The 20,786-nt window shown below is 39.1% G+C and overlaps 1 protein-coding gene across 1 annotated transcript in view; it reads left to right on the top strand.

Moving 5' to 3' along the window:
- Positions 1–20,786, top strand: part of PAPPA (pappalysin 1) — a 3,990,201-nt gene that overhangs the window by 3,507,367 nt on the left and 462,048 nt on the right. The window contains exon 17 of the mRNA XM_044058178.1: positions 20,454–20,611. Within this exon, the coding sequence (XP_043914113.1) occupies positions 20,454–20,611 (158 nt within the window). The remainder of the gene's footprint in view (positions 1–20,453; positions 20,612–20,786) is intronic.

Below are 20,786 nucleotides of genomic sequence, written 5' to 3'. Positions count from 1 at the left end.
CAGTTTAGCTAGATCGGACAGTCGCCCAGGTAGTAGCAGGAAAACAAACACTTTTATCAGGTTAGCAGTCGCTCTTTTAGCCTCTCTGCTGCTAGCACCACTCTGCAGGACCACAAGTAGCTTTGCTGAGTAGTAACAAGCGCAAAAACCTCGCCAAAGTGGGTTTTATACAGGGGGACTTGAAAGAGCTAAAAATTGGCCCAAAACAGAAAATCGACTACCAGATTCTTGTGCTGGGAACACTCCTCCAGGGATAGCTAGGCTGCTCCAAGCTCCCCACTGCCACTGGTGAACAAAGAAGCCTCCCTTTATCCAAGAAAGGAAATGGGCAACACAGGAACTTTCCAAAAGTCCAGAATACAGCAAAACCTGTATTTGGACTGCTCTAGGTCAGGAAAGATGGGAAACAAGGGGAAAAAAAACAGGATACTTATATATCTCAGCTAACAGCTGCGGTCAACAACTTATCCACTCTGCTCAGTGTGTATAGACAGAAACCCTATCAAAGTTAGGGCTTAAATACCAGAAGAACTACTTTTTTTTTTTTTACAAGAACACAAAAGAACCAGCCCCCACTCAGCAGACTATTAACACAATCTAGCAAAGTTAAAGAGGCTTCAACTAGAAACAATAGCCTACAGACAGTAGCACCAGAGAAAGCACAAACAGATAAATATTTGTAAAGATACAGAATGCTTTTAACTGCAGACAAATCAGTTACTTGTGCAGATTAGTTAATAGCAATAAAATACACTCGAAGACTAGCAGACAATAAAAGTGCTATATATTAATTGTTAAAAACAATAATCTTTATAAATAATCGAAAAAAAAAGGATACTTATATATCTCAGCTAACAGCTGCGGTCAACATCTTATCCACTCTGCTCAGTGTGTATAGACAGAAACCCTATCAAAGTTAGGGCTTAAATACCAGAAGAACAACTTTTTTTTTTACAAGAACACAAAAGAACCAGCCCCCACTCAGCCTTGTTGGCTTATTTCTTATACTTTCTGCTACTTTATGAATGTGACTGTTATTATTCTCCTTAAGGTTTGCCATCCAAAATCCCAGTCTTTACTTATTTCTTGAATTCCCCCCATGCTTCATCATAATCCCTTTCCACTTTAAATTGTATCTTTCTGCTTGCGCTGTGTGTGAGAGCCATAACTGTGTAATTCTAAAATATCTCATCAAATCAGGTAATCCTAAACTTCCTTGTTTTATTGGAAAGATTAGCTTATCCCACTTTACTCTTGCCCTCTCCTCACTGATAAAATCATTCAGCCCTTTATTAATTACTGGTTCATAACTTCTCCCTTGGTTGATACAAATATGAGGTGATGATATCCTTGACAAATTTTGATACTTCCTAACAATTACCAGCTGTATGAAGATGAAGTATTAACTCCTCTTTTGTTTTATGTCTTTCCTCACTATGCTTTTCTCTACATGCTAAATCTTCATCTTTAGCTATCCCATTTCTCCTCCATATTTCTTCATTTTTCTTCTCTATGTTTACCTCAAACCATTCTGTTTTCTATAGTTTTATGGGGTTCCCTTCTCCCCACTTCATACTTCCCAGTTCTTTAGTGATTCAGTACTCTGTCATTTTACATTTATTGTAGACCTTTGTTCCTGGGTTGTGTTTGGATGTTGCACAGTAGGTGGGGGATTATTGCTCGTCATTACTCTTGCTGCAATAATTCTCCCAAGCAATGTGTAAGTCTTACCCGCCCCCCCCCCCCCCCCAGAGAGTATCCCTTACCTTTTCTCCAATTTCTTGTATGTTTTCTGTACTCTCTCTCTTTCTCTCTGTGATTCAAGCATTCTAGAGCCTTAGGCATTTTGGGAACTCTGCCTCTTTGATCACACCTATTCTCTGCTTTCCTTTGCCTAATCGCACTGCCACCATTGATGTTCATCTTGCATACAGCTGGAGTCATAACAGATGGGTTTTCCTGCCGTCAGACGGGTCCTCGGTTGGCCGAATTCCAAAGTCTAGGTCCGGCGTCGGTTGTCGTCGCTTCTTCCCTGACGTCAGTGCGACAGGGGTATAAAAGAACCAGCCGACGCCATTTTCTTTAGTCTTTCTTGCCGCGCGGTGCCCGAAGCAGAAGCAGTTCGCAAGTGCCGGTCGGCCAGCTCCTGAGATTACGAATATTTTTCAACCGAAGACTTCTTGAAAGCTAAGTACCCCGTTGGGGAAACTTTTCTTGCCTCAGACCGATGTCAGACAAAGTTAATAATTGCATTTCATGTGGGAAGCAAATACCGCATAAGGATTTTAATTCCCTCTGCATTCCTTGCTTAGGCCCAGACCACGACGTCTCGGCCTGCCGTTTTTGTGCTACATTCAACAGACGCACTATTAAGCGTCGGGCGGAGTTCGCCCAACACTATTTTGGTAAAAAATTTAATTACATTATGTCGTTGGATACTCCGACTCCAGTTTTGAGTAAAAGATGCAAAGATAAGGACCGACATACGAGGTCCGCGACTTCTGCCGACACCACGCCAAAGCCGACTACAGGTGGTCCGGTTCTCAGTGAGGCGCCTACGCAGCCCCTGACTACCGACGACAATTCATTGGCGGTGTCTGCTGTGCCCGAGGTCACAGGCTGTTCGGCCCACACCCTGACTACACATACCGAAGCCACTCTTGGCGGTGAAACTCAGAGTTTAGACAGGTCTGCCACCTCTCAAGGGGTCTTCAGGCCTTCCTCTTCTTTTTCCATCAAGGCTTTCACTAAGTCTAAAGCAGCCATGCATACTAAAAGACAAGCTCCACAGGGCCTTTCTCAAGGCCCCATGCCTAAAAAGCAGATGCTCAAAATGGCTGAGAATTTGATTACTCTTATCAGGGGTTCTCAACCCCCCCCCCCCCCGGACAAAAGGCCCAGAGTGGAGGAAGAATCCCCCTCCTCCGACCAGGCCTCCATTATTTCAGAACATTCTGAAGACCAGGAACATTCATACTCCACTTTTGAAGATTCTGATGCAGAGGAGTCCATTCCCTCTGTCTCCCCCCCTGAGGATTACTCTTTTGGGGAAACCTCGCATACCTTGAGGGAACACTTCCACTGGGAAGGCCAAGAGTACTCAGACTCCAAGAAAAGGCTTAGGGATTTTCTCTTGCTCCCTCAGCACAGGCCTCTGGCTACACCTCCTGTCTTAGACATTCTAGATGATGTGTATTCGGAGGCCTGCCTTAACCCAGACTCTTTACCTCCAGCCCCAGTCAAGCCTGACAGGTATTACCGGGTTCCTGACTCACACCAATTCCTATACAAAAGCCATGCGGCTGACCCAGAAACTATTTCACAGGGCCCCAAGGGAATTAAGGCCTCCACTGCTAAAAATCCATTACCTTCAGAGAGAGATTCCAGAGCTTTAGAAAGGTGGGGGGAAAAGGTATACACCTCGGCCACCTTAACCATGAGGGCATTAAACTGTCAGTTCCATATGTTAAAGTACCAACAGTTTCTGTTATCACAGTTGAGAAGCAAAATGTCACAACCTGAACAACCAGACTTGAAGGAGTTGCAGGATTTGATACATAGTGCAGAACAAGTGGGTAAACATACCTTGCAATGTGGTTTTGATGCTTTAGAGGCCTCATGTAGAGCTGCTGTTACAGGATCAGTCATACGTAGACATGCCTGGCTCAAAGAGCAAACCTTACCAGATCATGTCAAAGCTAAATTACTAGATGCCCCTCTGCAAAAAGATGTATTGTTTGGTGTTAAAGCTGAGGAGGTATTAAAGAAAATGGAGGAAAAGGCAAAATAAATGCAAACAGTGAAAGATTTCCTACAGGTACAACCTCCACGTTTCAGTAGAAATTGGCCTTCCAAAAATTGGTCCTTTCCAGCCACGGACAGACCCCAAAGAGGTAGATACAGGCGCCCGAGGGGCAGAGGGCAAACTCAAGGATCGTTTAGAGGCAGACAATGGCAAGCACCTACACAAAGAGGTGGTGAGGATAGTTCACAGCCATTCAGAAAGCAGACCCAATGACTTTCCCCTTTGCATGCCAAGCAAGGCTCAAATGGCAGCACCTTTAGGCAGAAAACTGGCATTATTTTCAAAAAATTGGCATATTGTCACAGAAGACAAATGGATCCTGGACATTATAGACAGAGGCTACAGATTCCACTTTCACACCCTTCCAAAAATGAGAGACATGCCAAACCTGCCACACAATCAAAGGGCAGAGGCACAAAAACAAATGTCAGATCTCATGGACATGAAACCTATTCAAGAGGTACCTGCACAAGAACAGGGTCAAGGTTTTTATTCCAGACTATTCCTGGTACCAAGGAAGGGAAAATATTGGAGACCTATTTTGGACCTATCCATCCTAAACACATTTTTACTCGTACCAAAATTCAAGATGATCACATTACAGCAGCTTCTTCCCATGCTGGGCAAGGAGTCTTGGCTGGTAACATTGGACCTCAAGGAGGCATACCTGCATGTCCCAATCAGACAAGTTTGCAGAAGATACCTCAGATTTCTTGCAGGTTCAACCCATTATCAATTCTCTGCATTCCCCTTTGGCTTATCTACTGCGCCCAGAGTGTTCACGAAATGCCTGGCATCAGTAATTGCCTACTGCAGACTTCAAGGGATACAAATATACCCATATTTGGACGACTGCCTGATCCAAGCGGACAGCAAGCACATACTTCTGAAACATCTGGCTTTTGTAATAATGTTGTTGAATTCTCTGGGATACACAGTCAACAAAAAGAAATCAAGACTAATACCCTCTCAAACAATAATTTACCTGGGTGCCAGCTTGGATACAAACACCCAGATGGCCTACCTCACGCCAGAGAAACAAGGGCAACTAACTCAATACTTCAGAAAACTGGCAACTTTCACCAGGCTGACTGCAAGGAAAATCCTGCAGGCTCTGGGATTCATGGCATCTTGCATCCTACTAATCCCATGTGCAAAGCTGCATATGAGGAAACTTCAATGGTACCTAAAAAACCTATGGTCTCAACACAGCCACAGTTTGGAAACAATAATACCACTGATTCCATGTCTTCAAAAGGAATTTCTGTGGTGGACTCAAGCATGCCAAAGAAACACAGGTCTCCCATTCTGCAAGCCTAAAGCAAATCAAGTCATCACAACAGACGCCTCGGACTACGCCTGGAGGGCGCACATGACAGATCGGTGCATTCAGGGCAAATGGTCCCAAAAAGAAAAGCACCTACATATCAATCAAAAGGAAATGCTAGCAGTAATAAATGCTATTATAGCTTTCAAAGACCTACTGCATCCAGGTCAGCTATTGATAAGGACAGACAACACCACAGTAATGTGGTACATAAACAAACAGGGAGGAACCCATTCATACCCCCTATGCAGGCTGGCCATGTCTCTTTGGAACATGGCTCTGGAATTACAAATCGAACTTCAAGCACAGTACTTGCCAGGCAAGGAAAACACGCTGGCAGACAACCTAAGCAGAAATATGACAGATCCACACGAATGGAAGTTGCGTCCTCAAGTTTTTACAAAGATAATTCAAGCATGGGAAAGGCCGGACATAGATCTCTTTGCCTCCCACAAAAATCACCAATTGCCAAAATTCTGCTCAAGGACCTTTCATCCACAGGCCTGGAAAGTGGACGCACTCTCTTTCAGTTGGACAACAATGACAGTTTATGCCTTTCCACCTCTTCCTCTGCTGCCCAAAGTTCTATTAAAAACCAGAGCAGACAGACCAAAGATGATTCTCATTGCTCCAGACTGGCCAAGACAACACTGGTACCCACTCCTGAGGAGCCTGACGCATTCCCCACCATGGATCCTGCCTCTAATGCCTCTTCTACTGACTCAGCACAACTTCAAAACTCTTCACAGTCAGGTGAAAACACTCAATCTAGCCGCATGGAAGATTCCTTAAATTCACAACAGACCCTACTCTCCAAGGAGGTGCAGGATGTCATTTTGGAGGCCAGAAGGCCTTCTACTAGAAAAGCCTACTCCAAAAATGGAAACAGTTTTGTGCCTGGAATGAGAAAAAGGGTCAGAATCCTGGAATACTGAATTTACCTCAAATATTACAGTACCTAGCTGAGATGCTAAGCAGTGGACTTTCATTCTCCTCCATCAAAATCCATGCCTCAGCCATTTCTGCAGAATACAACACTGATCCTCCTTTATTCTCTCACCCCCTCTTAAGACAGTTCCTCAGAGGGGCTAAGAATATAAAACCCCCAAGGAAACAACCAGTACCTGCTTGGGACCTCAATTTCATTCTAGAAAAACTGACCTTGCCTCCTTTTGAGCCAGCTGCTTCAACAGAACTGCAATATTTGTCCTGGAAAACAGCCTTCCTTCTGGCCATCACCTCAGCTCGCAGGGTATCAGAACTACAAGCCCTCATGGCTGTGCAGCCTTTCATCATTTTCCATCAGGACAGAGTTTCCTTACGAACCAATCCGTCCTTTATGCCAAAGGTAGTATCCAGGGTAGCCTTGAATCAGGCTATCCACTTACCTACCTTTTACCCTAATCCTCAAAACAAAGGGGAGAGACTACTACATTCCTTGGACATTCACAGACAACTGCGTTATTATTTGGACAGAACAAAGCCTTTCAGAAAATCAGAGCAACTCTTTGTGTCCTATGCTACAGGAGCTCAAGGGAAGCCAATTTCCAAACAGACAATCTCAAAATGGATAGCCCACTGCATACGCTTTTGTTACTCTTTTCATGGTAAAACTGTACCTGCAGGCATCAGATCTCACTCCACAAGGGCCACAGCTACCTCTGCAGCTTTCCTCAGGGGGGTTCCTACCAAAGATATTTTGGAAGCAGCCACTTGGAGTTCTGTACATACCTTCTCCAAGCACTATCACCTACCATTATACTCCAAATCTAGAGCAGGCTTTGCCACTGCAGTCTTGCAGGGCATCCTGGCTCCTCCTAGTTCCACCTAGTGCCTACCACCCCTTTTTTAGCTTTGGGATTCTACCCATCTGTTATGACTGCAGCTGTATGTACGATGAATATAGTGCAGTTTTGTACCTACCATAAATGTAGATGTTCAAGTGCTAATACAGCTGCAGTCCAGGTTTCCCTCCCTCCTTCCCCTCTTGGGACAGGCCTAATGGCTAACACCTCCTCATACAATCTGATTGGGGTATTCTTTTATGGTGTATTTGCTTGCAACTACTGTTTTTTGATTATATTGCATTGCATTATTACATAAATTTATGTATTGCCTTCCTTCTGGGGGCACCTGACATCTGGGGCAAGAAAAACTGAAGAAAATGGCGTCGGCTGGTTCTTTTATACCCCTGTCGCACTGACGTCAGGGAAGAAGCGACGACAACCAACGCCGAACCTAGACTTTGGAATTCGGCCGACCGAGGACCCGCCTGACGGCAGGAAAACCCATCTGTTATGACTGCAGCTGTATTAGCACTCGAACATCTACATTTATGGTAGGTACAAAACTGTACTTTTTGTTTTTCCACCTGAGTCCCGTCAGTTCTCTAATTTCTCAGATGTTTTTCTTATCCTATAGTTCCAGTTGCTGCAGGCATATCCTCTGACATTAACATTCAGTTATATATAATGCAACTGAAATTTTATGCCCTTCTTTTCTTCCAGTATTACTAAATTGTGTCTGACTTCCTTTTGCAGTATCTCATTTGCAAGTGTGAAGCATACATGGCGCTAGTAGACACACTGTGGCTGGTTCTTCTCTCTATCATTTTCTCCTCAGATATTCCTCTGTTTATGAGTATTTCATTTTCTGGGTCATGGTATATTGCCTGCAATTAAAGTTATGATCGTTTCTCCTACCTGCCTTTCCTGCAGTGTTTTCCATATCAAACCCAGTCTTGCCATATCAAAGGCCTTTCACAGGTCAAAGAGAACAATCCCCCCTTCCCTTCCTGATTCTTTTCTTTCCTATGCATAAATTCCAGTAGGTCACACCATTATTTTCTGCATTCCTTACCTTCACAAAGCCATTATACCTTGCTTGTATTATTTTTGAGGAATAATTCATGTAGTCTTCCTGACAATACCTTTGCAAAAATCTTGATATCTACATTAATCAAAGATTTAGGACTATAATTTCCCACCCGCCCTATTTCTTCTCTCTTTAGGTATCATGGCTGACCTTGTCCTCCTCTTACTTTTACATATTTTGCTCGAGTCTTGTGTTCTCTTGTATTCCTGCTGTAGGATCATCAACATTTCTTTTTCTCCTGTTTCCATGTGAACAATTCTAGGGGTAATCTATCTGGTGCCCCAGCTTTCCACTCTTGCATTTGTATGTTTTTCCTTGTCGTGTCTGTTGTCACTTCTGCTTTCAGCATTCAGTTATCTCTTTGTTTATTTTTCATTGTATTTTCCCAATATTCTTCCCCACAGCATTTGAGACTTCTGACCCTTTGTGCTGCATGTATATATTCGTGTTATATTCCTTAAAGCTTGCCCTAATTTGCTCATTGTGATGCCCCACCACTGTCCAAGTGATCAAGGAGCCTCAATCCTCACCACTGGCAACAGTGGGGGACGTACACACTGGGAAGGATGACAAATACACACACAGTAAAGTGCAATTTCCCTTAAGAGCACACAGAGACCACAGTCAGTCTGGGGCTGGTTTCTGCCTCTTTCTCCAGATCCCCAGTAAGACTCCCCACTGGCACAGCTATAGAGGTGAGATCCCAGCTGAGTGGCCAAGCTAAGACCTCCAGCACCCTCTCTCTCCAACCAGTGCTTCGTGTCCCTGCCCAAGTAGCTCACACACACACACACACACACACACACACACACACACACACACACACATATTGAGGTTTGATTTATATACAAACACACACACACACACACACACACACACACACACACACATGGGAAAGGCTGGCACAGGTTTATTAGCTATGCCCCCTTCTGCCCAGACTAAAGGGTAGTTTCCACTGCCACCAACCATTACTTATCAGCTACTATAAGGCCCTTGCAAAGGGTGTCCAATCCTACTGTATAATGTTACTATTAATCCAAATGGTAGTCTGACCAAGCAAAGCTATTTAGGACTGGCCTGTACAGTGTCACCAGATAGATATGCAAGTACTCTAAGAGCATAAATATGTCTCACAAATATCAGGCACCAAGATAAGTTTAAATATATTTAATAATAAATAATAAAAAAAACAAAATAATACTCAATAAACAAACACAGTTGCTTCACAGTTCAAAATCACAGGGAATATTTTAAAACAACATTGCAAGACAGTCTCAAATAAATACAAAAAACATCTAAACTAATCTTTACCGTATTCCTATCTATATCTAAAAGAGATACTATGCCCTAAATCTTACAGCAAGGCAAGTGCAGATGATGATGATGATGAGTGGATGTTCTTGCTAGGTTCAAGACAAAATACAAAATATACAGTCCCTCTCTGAGAGAGTTCTTAAATTAGCATCAAATATTACTGCTGGGTTAGCTTCAGTGACATCACTTTTTGTCACCTGACTTCAGTTCCCAGGCTAACCCCCCATTGTAGCATTTGACATCTCCATGTGAAAAAATGCATAGCCTTCAGATGAATGCAGTTGCTAGAAGACATAAAATAATGAAACACGTACAAAACAATGTAGAAGGCACCCTAGTTTTAGACATCATGTCTCCTTGCTGCATTGAAACTAACTTTTATAACATAACTGTAAAATAATTTAATTTCAACTTATTTTCTTGAAGTTTTCCAAGTTAACTCTATATGTTCCAGTTTCTAGTATTAAAACATAAACTTGTACAGGTATATAGTTTATATATATTTCTGTTCTTTTCCAGTAGGGCACACTGTGAACACACCCTTGAAGCTCAGTACTGTACAAACCCTGTTCAACACACACTTCTGTACCAGTAATCTAATATACACATAACATATAGTTCTAATACATTTGGTAACACATGCAATTGCATCAGGCTCGTATTCACAAATGACATATAACTATTTACAAAATTTCAGATAGCTGAGTTGGCAGTATCTCCTTTTGTTATATTGCTATATAAATCATATTAATATTGTCAAATGACATATAATTATTTACAAAATTCCAGCTAGCTGGGCTGGCAGTATTTCCCTTGTGTCACACTCATCCTCATGTAAATATTCTCCATCTCCTCCCTTTATTATCTGCACATCTCTGTCTGTCTGCTTCTTTTTGTACTTCCTTACTAGTGGTTTGGTTCCCTTGTAGCTTCCCCCATTATCCACCAGTAGTGCCTCCAGTACCATTACTGAACTTCTTGCTCTAATAATTTTACTCCCTAATTCCATACTTATTGCTTTTTCTCTGATCTCTAATGTTTTCCTTCTACTTTGATCTCTTCTGGCTTCTGTCTCTACCACCTCCACCTTTTTCTCTCTCTCTCTCTCTCCAGCATCTCAGTCCAATTTGCTTTTGTTCTTCTCTTTTTTTTCCTTCTGTGCTCATCAGTTTCCCCTTACATTGACCTTGATCCTATCTCACCAGTATTCTTACAGCTTGTCCCTGACTTTCATATTGCCCTGTATTAACTCCTTTACTCGTCCTTCCAGTATTTCACTTGTCTTCCTTTTCCTTCATTTTATAGCTAACCCCCCTCCACCCTCTTATATTGCTTTATATTTCTGCACACTTACCTTAAATGTCACTGCTGCATAGTCTGATATGGGTCTGTCCTGTATTTTGATGTCTTCCATTATTTCGATTAGGTAGTCTTTCCCAAAGAAGCTGACTAACCTACATGCATATACCAACATGTTTCATGTGAAGTGGAGTCTCTCTTGATTGCATATTTTTCCCTCTATATGCCCAAACACCCTCCCTATTTCATTCCTTGGTCATATTCTTATATTCTCTTTTATTATATTCCCTCCTCCCATGCAACCTGTCTTCTTCCAGTTTTATAGTAACATTATAGTCCTTCCATTATCTCTATTCCTTCCCTTCTTGTCAGTGCCCAGTTAGCAAAAATGTGTTATAGAATTTTTTTTTATCCTTTTTGATGCACATATTTTTCCAATTTTTTTTATTTGATTTTACATATTGATAACCAGACTAGTTACAAATACAACAGAAATGAACTAGATACAATCTCTGCATAACAAAGCATACAAATTCAGACAGTTAATACTTCTCTGAAAAGTTAAGCAGTTTCTGCCAAGCCATTAACTGATATGTTGTATTACTAGTTCTCATTTTTATGGTAGACATTTCATTATTACAGACTGATTTAGCTAAATGAATAAAATTACAGTTAAATGAGGTAGTAGACTTAGTGTTCCAATTTTTCGTAATGACTTTCCTTGCTATCGATGAAATTGACCATAAACCACAAATTGGTTGAACCCAGCACAGGTGTCGTGGCAAAATTTCAGGCTGTTAGCGATTAAGCATATATTAGCGCACAAATTGTTAATTAGAAATAATAAGAAAAGTATAAACAGCATAAAAATTTGGGAACAAATCTTTAATATTATTTTGGTATAATGGTTTGGCAAAACAATAAAAATGATTATTGAAATTGACCATAAACAAGTTACTTGATAATGTTGGTATGACTTCTGGGATTGGTACATTGAATAGTATAACAGAATCGGTAATAATGCAGTTAATGATCATATATAGCCAATTAGCACCCAGGGTTGATTCACATTTCCAACATTTTATGTTACTTTTTTATAAATAATGGCAACTTTATGTGGTGTTAAGAAGCTTCTATGTAAACATTTTCATGTGAATATTCTCCACTATGGAGAAGATATTGACTTTCCTACTGATTACAAAGTTTTTTTATTATTATTTATTGTAAATTCCTCTGTTTGATGCATGTATTTTTCATATTGTCCATCATGCATCTTCCATACCATATGATCCATGTGTCAACCCCACTTTTTATCATTTTCTTTGTGGTTGCCTGAAGTCCACTTCAGAATTTGGTTCCTATGCCCATCTTCCTTTCCCCTGCCTTTTTGTCCATCTCTCCATTTATTTGGTCATAAAACATTATCTTTCCCCCTTTGTAAATTTTATTTGTCTTTGTTGTAATAGAACAATTTCCTCCCCATCCTCTTTAGCTTTTTCTGTATTTTCCTTCTGATATGATATGACAAGCCCCCGATGTTCCGTTTAATTATTTGTATTTTCCTTGTTGCTTTTTGGCCAGTTCTCTTTGCTTCCTCCATTGCTTCCATTTGGCATAAACCTTCTCTCAGGCTTGCCCTCTGAGTTGAGCATTGAGCATTGTGTTCTTTGTCAGTTGCCTGTGCTCAAACCCCCTCTCCCCATCCCCTGTCTTTGGGTCTCTGCCCTTTGACTCTTGCATTTAAAGGGGAGGTCCCCGGTCATGGGCCTTTTAATACTTTATTTTGTTCTGTTCCAACTGTCTAACACACTAATATATCGCATGCTTACCTAGTACTTTTCTCATTATTTACAAATATCCACTCTGCAGCAACTTATAAATTGGATCATTGCTACAATAAAACACGCAAATTCGCAAGCAACTTCCCAACTTGTGCTTCTTACTGCTTAGCTCATAGCACTTTGATATCCTTCACCACATTTTCTTTCCCATCTACTCAATGAACAGAAGATTTTACAGCACCCACTCAATACACCCTCTTTGGAAAGCCTCATCCACTGATGTGCCAAACATAACTTTCACTACAAAGAACCATCAGATTCAACAACTCATACAGCAACTGTCTCTCTTCTTAGACAGCATCTCTAAAACATGGAGCAGCCTTCCTAGTCCTATCAGACTTCAGAACTGTACTGAAATATCAGCTGAGGATAAACAAACTATGTAGCTGTATTTAACCCATAAGCTGACCCCAACCTTTTCATACCTTCCTTTCTCCCTGTCACCCATTTCCACTAATGGACTTCCACCCTCTTTATACATTTTCTTTTATGTCACTCACTGCTTTCCCCTCTTTAAACCTCTTCTGTGTTGTTACTCTGCTCCACCTTGTTTTCACCCAATAATCCCTTCTTCTCCTACTTTTACATCTTCACAGTTAAAATGTCCCACCATCCTGTAGTTTTTGCTCCTCCTACACCATCAACATAAACAAACTATTTACATTTCTAATACTCTGTCTCTCCTTTCTACCTTTTCATTAACACTAACAGCAAATAGACTAAAATGTATATTTTTTTTTTCAGAAATTTATAAACATCCTAAGGTACCTAGTTATCACATTTTGAAAAGATCTGAACTTAGTAGCATTCTGTGAATACTCTTCACTGTCTTTCAATTATTTTGGTTTTCATGACTTGTTAATTGTCTGTATTATTTGGGCATTTTCTCCATGCTTCCATTGAAAATGGGCGTTCAGTCCTACTTGGACGTTCCCAGTAAACAAAAGTAAATAATAAATAAGTACATAAATAATGATGTCACAATATTTTTATATCACATAATTTCCATTCATCAGTCTCCCTCCCCACCATTGTTCGCAGGTCTGGTGTTCCAGCTTCATTTGTATGCTAGTCCAACATTATTTTCTGTGTTTGTAGTTTTAAAGCTATGTACTGTTCTACTTATCCTCCACCATCCCTTTGTTTCACATTTATCCATTCTCTACCTTACTTTCCTACATTTCCCCCATACATTCATTTTCCTACCTCCCCTGCTGTTACATCAGCAATAATTACTAATGTCTTATTAGATATTAAATGTATGTTAAATAGTTATGAGAAATGTACTGCTTACCTTGGAGGCTTTCTCCCATGCTTGTACCATGTTTATCCTAGTAATTTTTCAGTTCCTCTTGTTTTTAAAGTTGTGATACTGTGTTCCCTGGAACATGTTTCACAAGTTAAGGACCTCTTTTATTTAATATAGCCTTCCTACCCTGCCCACATTCATCTGCCTTTCAATATCCATTCCTTCCATTTATTTCTTGTTTCTCATGTAGTTATTTTCATTCATTCTATATTCCTGCTATCCACCTCCTTGACTGTGTAATCCATTAGAGATTCTTCTATCCAATGTCTTTAGTCCGTCACTTGTCCAGCAGTTCAGTTCTGAGTCAACAGAAACAAAGTGCTGTGCTCTTACCTCCTTTATCTCTTCCTTGTCTGTCTCTGATTTTGCTTCTTTCTCTGTTTTTTTTTTTTTTTTTTTTTTGGTATAAATAACCCTTGGGAGGGGCTTCTCATTTTTCTGTCCTTTTGATACATGTCTTTCACTTGCTTTCCTTCATCTGTCTTATCACTTTTCTCATCTCCTTCTGGCTGCCTTTGGGGTTTATTTATTTTCTGCTCTCCAGTTTTACTGGCATGCACCCACCCCTTCACTTTCTGGTATTTTTTTCCCTATGGTTGTCTCAGTAGTTGATTATGCATGCCCTCCCAATGTCTCTGCATCAACTGTAGACATCTGAAGTTTTCTACCAGTCTTTGTTTTGCATGAAATTTACATTTTTGCTGCCTATGTTGTTTAGTTGTCTGAGATAATTTTGTTAGAACTTTTGAAAAGTAAAATATGATGAAACACATGGTAATATCATAGTCAATATTAAAGATGAGTAGCCTAGAGCTATACTACTTGATTTTTTGACAGGATATGGGAAGGAACAAGTACTCTGGCGATTGTAGCACCTTGGAAGGTTATTTGCTGATAAACAGCCCACATACCTACAGCACAGTTATACCAGTGTGATGAAATATCACCTGCAAATTGAGGAAGTGACAGAAGAGTGGAAAAGCTGAAGTACAAACTGACATTTCCTGTTACTCTGAAAGTGTTTTGCCCTTGTGGTGTGTTGACTTTTGCAAACCCTAATGAAATGATAACAAAGAAAAATAATTTCCAGTGAGATTAATGAAGTTGCATGCTGAGCAAATTGTGACAGGAAAGATAAGACTGAGTAATGTTAATAGTGCCAGAGAAAGAGAAGATGTGTGGGAAGAGAATGTGAATACAGCAGAGAACATATGAATGTGTATCTGTGCAAGCCCTGGAACATGATGGTTTGTGAGACTTGATGGCTCATCTTTTAGGTTTAGAATGTATAGTAGGGATACTTTCAATACAGTGTTCAATTTGGTTTATATATTTGCTCAGTATATTACTGAAAGGGATACTCCTTGGCATAAGTGTCTGGTAAGGAACTTTTAAATTTATAGGCAGAATCAGTATCAACAGTAAATGTTTCAGGTGAATGCTTGTTTTGCATAAGTCAATAGAACATTTATTGAGCTTGATTAAACATTTATAGCACTTTTTGAAAAGTTCAAATTATAGACAATTGTGCAGTATAAACCATAAAAAGCTGTTCACAATGGGTTTGAATTTTAGCATGGTGAAATATTATCCATGTGAGTAAGTACTTCATTCATGTGATTTAACAGTTACAGAACTTATTGGAATTGTGTAAACCAACAAACTATGGTAAAGTAATAATCACTGAAAATATTAATACTAGCTTTATTTTGAAATATGATGGAGTAATAGTCATATGAAAAAGCAACTGTTGTAAATATGACTAAATAATTTTGATTCTTACTGAAACTTTGTAGGTTTTACAGAATATTGTGAAGTAACAAACCACTTGAACGTATTATCACCAGCTTTCAGTTAGAAGAATGTAAATTATTAATCATATGATCAAACAATCCTTTGATTTGAATAACATTTTGTGAGTGCTAAGTTATTAAAAAGCTAAATCAATATTTATTTCTACCAATTAGTCAACAAAATTATAAGTTATGATGAATTATTTGCTGTATGGAATAGTCAAACTTTGCTTGAATCACATATTATAGTATGTACTGAAAAATATAGTAGAACCAAACCACAGCCAGTATCCAGAAAAAAGAAACTTTTAATGGTGAGCACTTTCGCGACAAGTTTTGCCGCTTCATCAGACAAATTTAAAACCATACATACAAATTGTCATCTTACTAAGTTCCTTGCCTGTAAATGACAATTTGTATGTATGGTTTTAAATTGTAATTGTCTTGTTAATGCTTTTAATTGATTGTTAACTACATAGGAGTTTTTATTGATTGGAATATATTTTAAATACCAAAGTAAAGAGATATTGTGTTGTCTGATGAAGCGGCAAAACTTGTCGGAAAAGCGCTCACCATTAAAAGTTTCTTTTTTCTGGATAATGGCTGTGGTTTGGTTCTACTATATTTTTCAGTACATTGGCTTTTATCGTTTGGTGGAACCATTTGCCTGCACCACATTCTGTTTTCTCTTTGTAAATATTATAGTATGTATTATGTAAATAAACTCAGTACATGGCAAGCTTCCATGTACACAAGTCCATTTAATTCCATTGAAAAACTTGATAAAACACTTTAAAAAATACCACAAAACTGGCTGAAAACTGACAATGCCTTGACTCCTAGACTGTATCAACACAACTACAATATCCAGCAGAATGACAGTAAAAGTGCTTTAGCTAAGCATTCAATTTTATGTGTTGATTTTTGGTTCTTTGTTTTCTCTGTGATTGAACAGATCAGTGAGGGAGCCTTTGTGGGTGACTGGCAGAGAAGACTTTTGAATTGTGAATTATTTTTGAAGCTAAAGTTGGATGTCAGTAACCCCCCTGGTTTGCACAAGAACATTTTGATTTTTATTGAGTTAACATTATGATCCAGTAGTCTTTGACACTGTAGCTCAGGGGTTATAGCACTGGTCTCATAAACCAGGGGTTATGAGTTCAAATCCCATCAGCCTGTTTGACTTTTTCAGTTGACTTTATTGTCAAAAATTTTACTGTTGTCTATGTTATTGGTCCATGTGGCTGCTTTTATTATTGGTCCATTTTTCCATTCTGGACCTTTGATTGGGTAAGATGTAACCTATGGGGTTTATGTATTGTTCATCTGTACATTAGTTTTTGTCACTGTTACCACTGGTTGAATTGCCAAAGTTTCTTTTCTCATTGGTTATCACAAATATCATGGTAATTAGTTATATTACTGCTTGTAGATTTTAATAGGATATATTTACTTCTTATTTGAAAATTAGTTTTGATTGGTTATTTTTGAAGGGTGCATGTTTTTGAAAGCCTATTTAAGCTTACTATGATAGTAGCTAGTGGTTCTGAAGATGTTAAGTTAGCAGACGAAAGCACTCAACCATTTAGCTTTTATTTTGTGGTATTTTTTAGTGTTTTATCAAGTTTTTCAGTGGAATTAAAGGGACTTATGTACATGGAAGCCGCTTTCCGTGTGCTGAGTTTATTTGGATTGTGGATTTATATTTGGTATCTGGGTCTGATTCTTTCTATTATAGTATATAATATGTGATGAAACTATTTTTACATGAATAGCAGGGCTAGCCACCTGGCACTGTAAATCTTGGCTCGAGATGATTGTCACTGTTGAAGTGACACCAGACCCCATGTGCATAAATGGGAACAAGGGGTAGAGGATGGATTGATTCTATACCGGGTTTGAACTGAAAGAATGATGGGGTATGAATCATATGGTAGTGTGATTTTTTTTGTAGCTGTAGTTGAATAATTATAATTTTTATTGAAGTTCTTTAGTATTGCAGAACATGGTGAAGTAACAGCCATATGAAATATTAATGCCAGGATTGAATTGGAAGATGGTGAAGCATTGAACATAAACACTAAGCAATCTTTTCAAATGACTAAAATACTATGAATGCCTAGATAGTTAAAGAAAAAATAAAATGTTATGCATATACTGAAAAGCTCTTTGCCTAGAACTCTAAAGACACCGTGGAACATAAAAAAATAATAATCTAATGCTTATATAGTAAAAAATGTAGTAAACTGGTTATATGTGACTGGATTAACCTAAACTTATCAAGTACTTTTTCATCTGCATTAAATTTTGCTCTGTTTACTTTACCCTTTTTTTTGGCAGTTTTGGCTCCCCACAACTGATAATCAGCTGCTAACAGGTCCTGTCCTCCTCTATTGAGTGTACTAAACCTAGCTAACTGACCCCAGATTAACTCCAACCTATACTCGTGGGCAGTGAATAGATAGAGACTTCCTAGGGCTGTGTCATATCTCTGCCAAGTAGTGTTTTCTCCTAAGGTCCATCTTTTCAGAGTACACAGGAACAGTCCCAGGAAAAAGTCTACAGTGAGCGACACCAGTGTTTCATCTACACATTCTTGTGTGATTCAGCCACAGCCATGACAGACACCCTGCCCCCATCAACCATGTAGTTTCATTCAGAAAGTTGTTATAAAGCTCTCCTCCTACCAAGCCATTCAGGGGGCTGTTGTTATCCTCCCCCCAGCCTAATGTTGACAGAATACAATGCTACTTGGGGCAACAGCACAGGGAATGAGAAGGAGAGATGCACTAAATTGTCTTGCAACTTATCAAAGCAGGCTGAATTGCTTAATTAAATATTTGTAAAGATATAATTTTACTAAAAGCACACCTAAAAACATGCTGGCTATGCCCTTGCAACTCCCACTCTAATATCACCCACCCCATCCAACCACTACCTTTCTTTCCACTCCACTAACTACCTTGATTATAACAAGTTCAGATGCTCATAAGGCTAGTACTTATTATACAGCAGGAACTTCTTATTGTAACATTTGTTAATGTCTGTTATGTACTTCACAGATAAAGATTCTAGTTGTCTACTGATGTACTATGTTCTTCATCTGTAAATATGTTTGTAATTAATTGCTGTGTTAATCAAATTGTTAATCGCTATGTAATCCAATGTAACTACTGTCTGTTTATTTTAACTGTGGAGCTTTTCTCCCCGGGCCTCCGCTGAACATTGACCTACGTCCAGTCGGACACTCCCATTCAACAAATGTAAATAAATAAATAAAATTGTGAAGGCTTCATTTGGAGCCCTCTTTCTGGATTACTCTACCATCATTTGTAGATGTAAGAGAACTTCAAGATGGGCTGACAAGTTGTTTAACTATACTTCTGATGTGATCCACAGTCCTTCCTGTCCTACCAGCGGTAGGTTGCTGTTTGTTTCATTCTCCTCACTGCGACTGAGTTACGCACATTAAGACCCCTAAGCAGTCTGACTGCAAATCTTATATCTTAATAGTTTGTAGCAATAACCTCTTAAACTTAAATTACCATGCAGATAGTTTCATCATTTTTTAATAATAATAGGCAAAGTCACTTAAAACACTAGTTTGTGTAATATAAGAACATGCTGGGAAATACAGAGGCTTGAAATAAAGATTGTATATGGTTCAGAGAAAATCGTGATCCTAACAATAATCAGTGCTACCAACAATGGACTCCCCTGCATTCATGTTTGGAGTAAGACTTTGTTCTAGTTGGTAGCAGAGATGTAGTTTTAACAGCAGGTGAAAAGGGAAGTTTAAGATTAAAACTGTCAAAGAAAAGACAGTGCAGCATGTGTCTGAAAATCTTTTAGGTTCCTGGAAGGTAGTCATTTATCCTTTAGCAGGCCAGAACAACAATCTAGACTAAATAGAGCTCAAAATAACTGTTTAGTTAATGAAGAACTATTAAATCCAAAAAAAAAAAAAAAAACACACAAGATTGCTACAGAACATTGTGGAAAACAATGCAGGATAACTCAGTAAAGGCACTATAATTTTAATCAATAAGCAAAGTACGCAATCATAGCTGTCAACCTGGGGTCTATTTCACTTTGTTAAATGGCTATTCAGCGAATAGCTGTTCATCGAACACCTATTTAGCGAAGTCGTTCTTCATCAAAAGGCAAATTTCTACCACACAAGGTCATTTATTTTTGCTTCAGAGGAAGAGAGTTGTAAGACGTGTGTCCTCCTTCTTTAAGTTATTGTTGTAACTAGTATGTTGGTCATGTAGTGTGGTTTCCTGTGTACTAAACAGCTTCAAAAAATCACATGTGATGAGGCAGATTCAGAAAATTATGTGAAGAGGTAAATCAAGCCAGAAAAGAGGGTTGTACCTCAAAAATATGGACATCCTAAATCAGGTCTGAAAATAGGAACATTCCTCCAAAACAGGGAGAGTTGAGACTGAGAGGTCTAAGAAGAATACAGCTTTAATCAGTAGGTTTTGCAGTTCCTATTTTGTTTTACACAAAGTTCTGCAGCAGTCTTCTGCTTCTGGTTTTGCTTTTCAGCTTCATTTTATCTGAAGATTTAGTGACACTTACTTGCATCTTATTTGTTTTGGTAATAAGGAATTGTTGCCACTTTGCTGGGTATTATCTCTTCACATAAGTCCAGTAGCTGTTTGAATTTGGCTGCATGCAAAGATGTGCGATGTCTCTTTACTCTCTGCATATTCTAGTAATAAATACATACCATTTTGACTTGTATGCACTCCATTCTAACACACGCACCTGCAAGATATGTGCATCTGTGCACACGTTCATGTCATATGCATAATTCTCACAAAAAATTGATTATTTTTGTACCTGACATAAATCTAGTAACAGTTATATTTTTCTTTTGAAGGAGAGCTTTCAAGATCCTATGTACTGATAGTGCAACCTGGCATGGAGATACTTGTGAGCATGTGACTTGTGATCCTCCGCCAGATGTATTTCATGGAGTATACGAATGCACAAATGGCTTCATTTTCAACAGCATCTGCTGGATTAACTGCAATGACAGTGAAAAACCAGGTGTAAGTTAAATAAATGTTATCCTTAAATACTCAGAACCACTAAGAATTATCAAAATATGTTTTTTGTTGTTGTTGATGATTACATGTTGTGAAAATTCAGTGGGATTCAAGTAATATACCACCAAAACTAATACTTTAATACAGCTTCTAAGGTCTGTTAA

The sequence above is a fragment of the Protopterus annectens genome, chromosome 16.part0, assembly GCF_019279795.1.
Source record: "Protopterus annectens isolate FY-2018-M chromosome 16.part0, PAN1.0, whole genome shotgun sequence".
NCBI lineage: Eukaryota > Metazoa > Chordata > Ceratodontiformes > Protopteridae > Protopterus > Protopterus annectens.
This window is presented reverse-complemented; position numbering and strand designations above follow the sequence as displayed.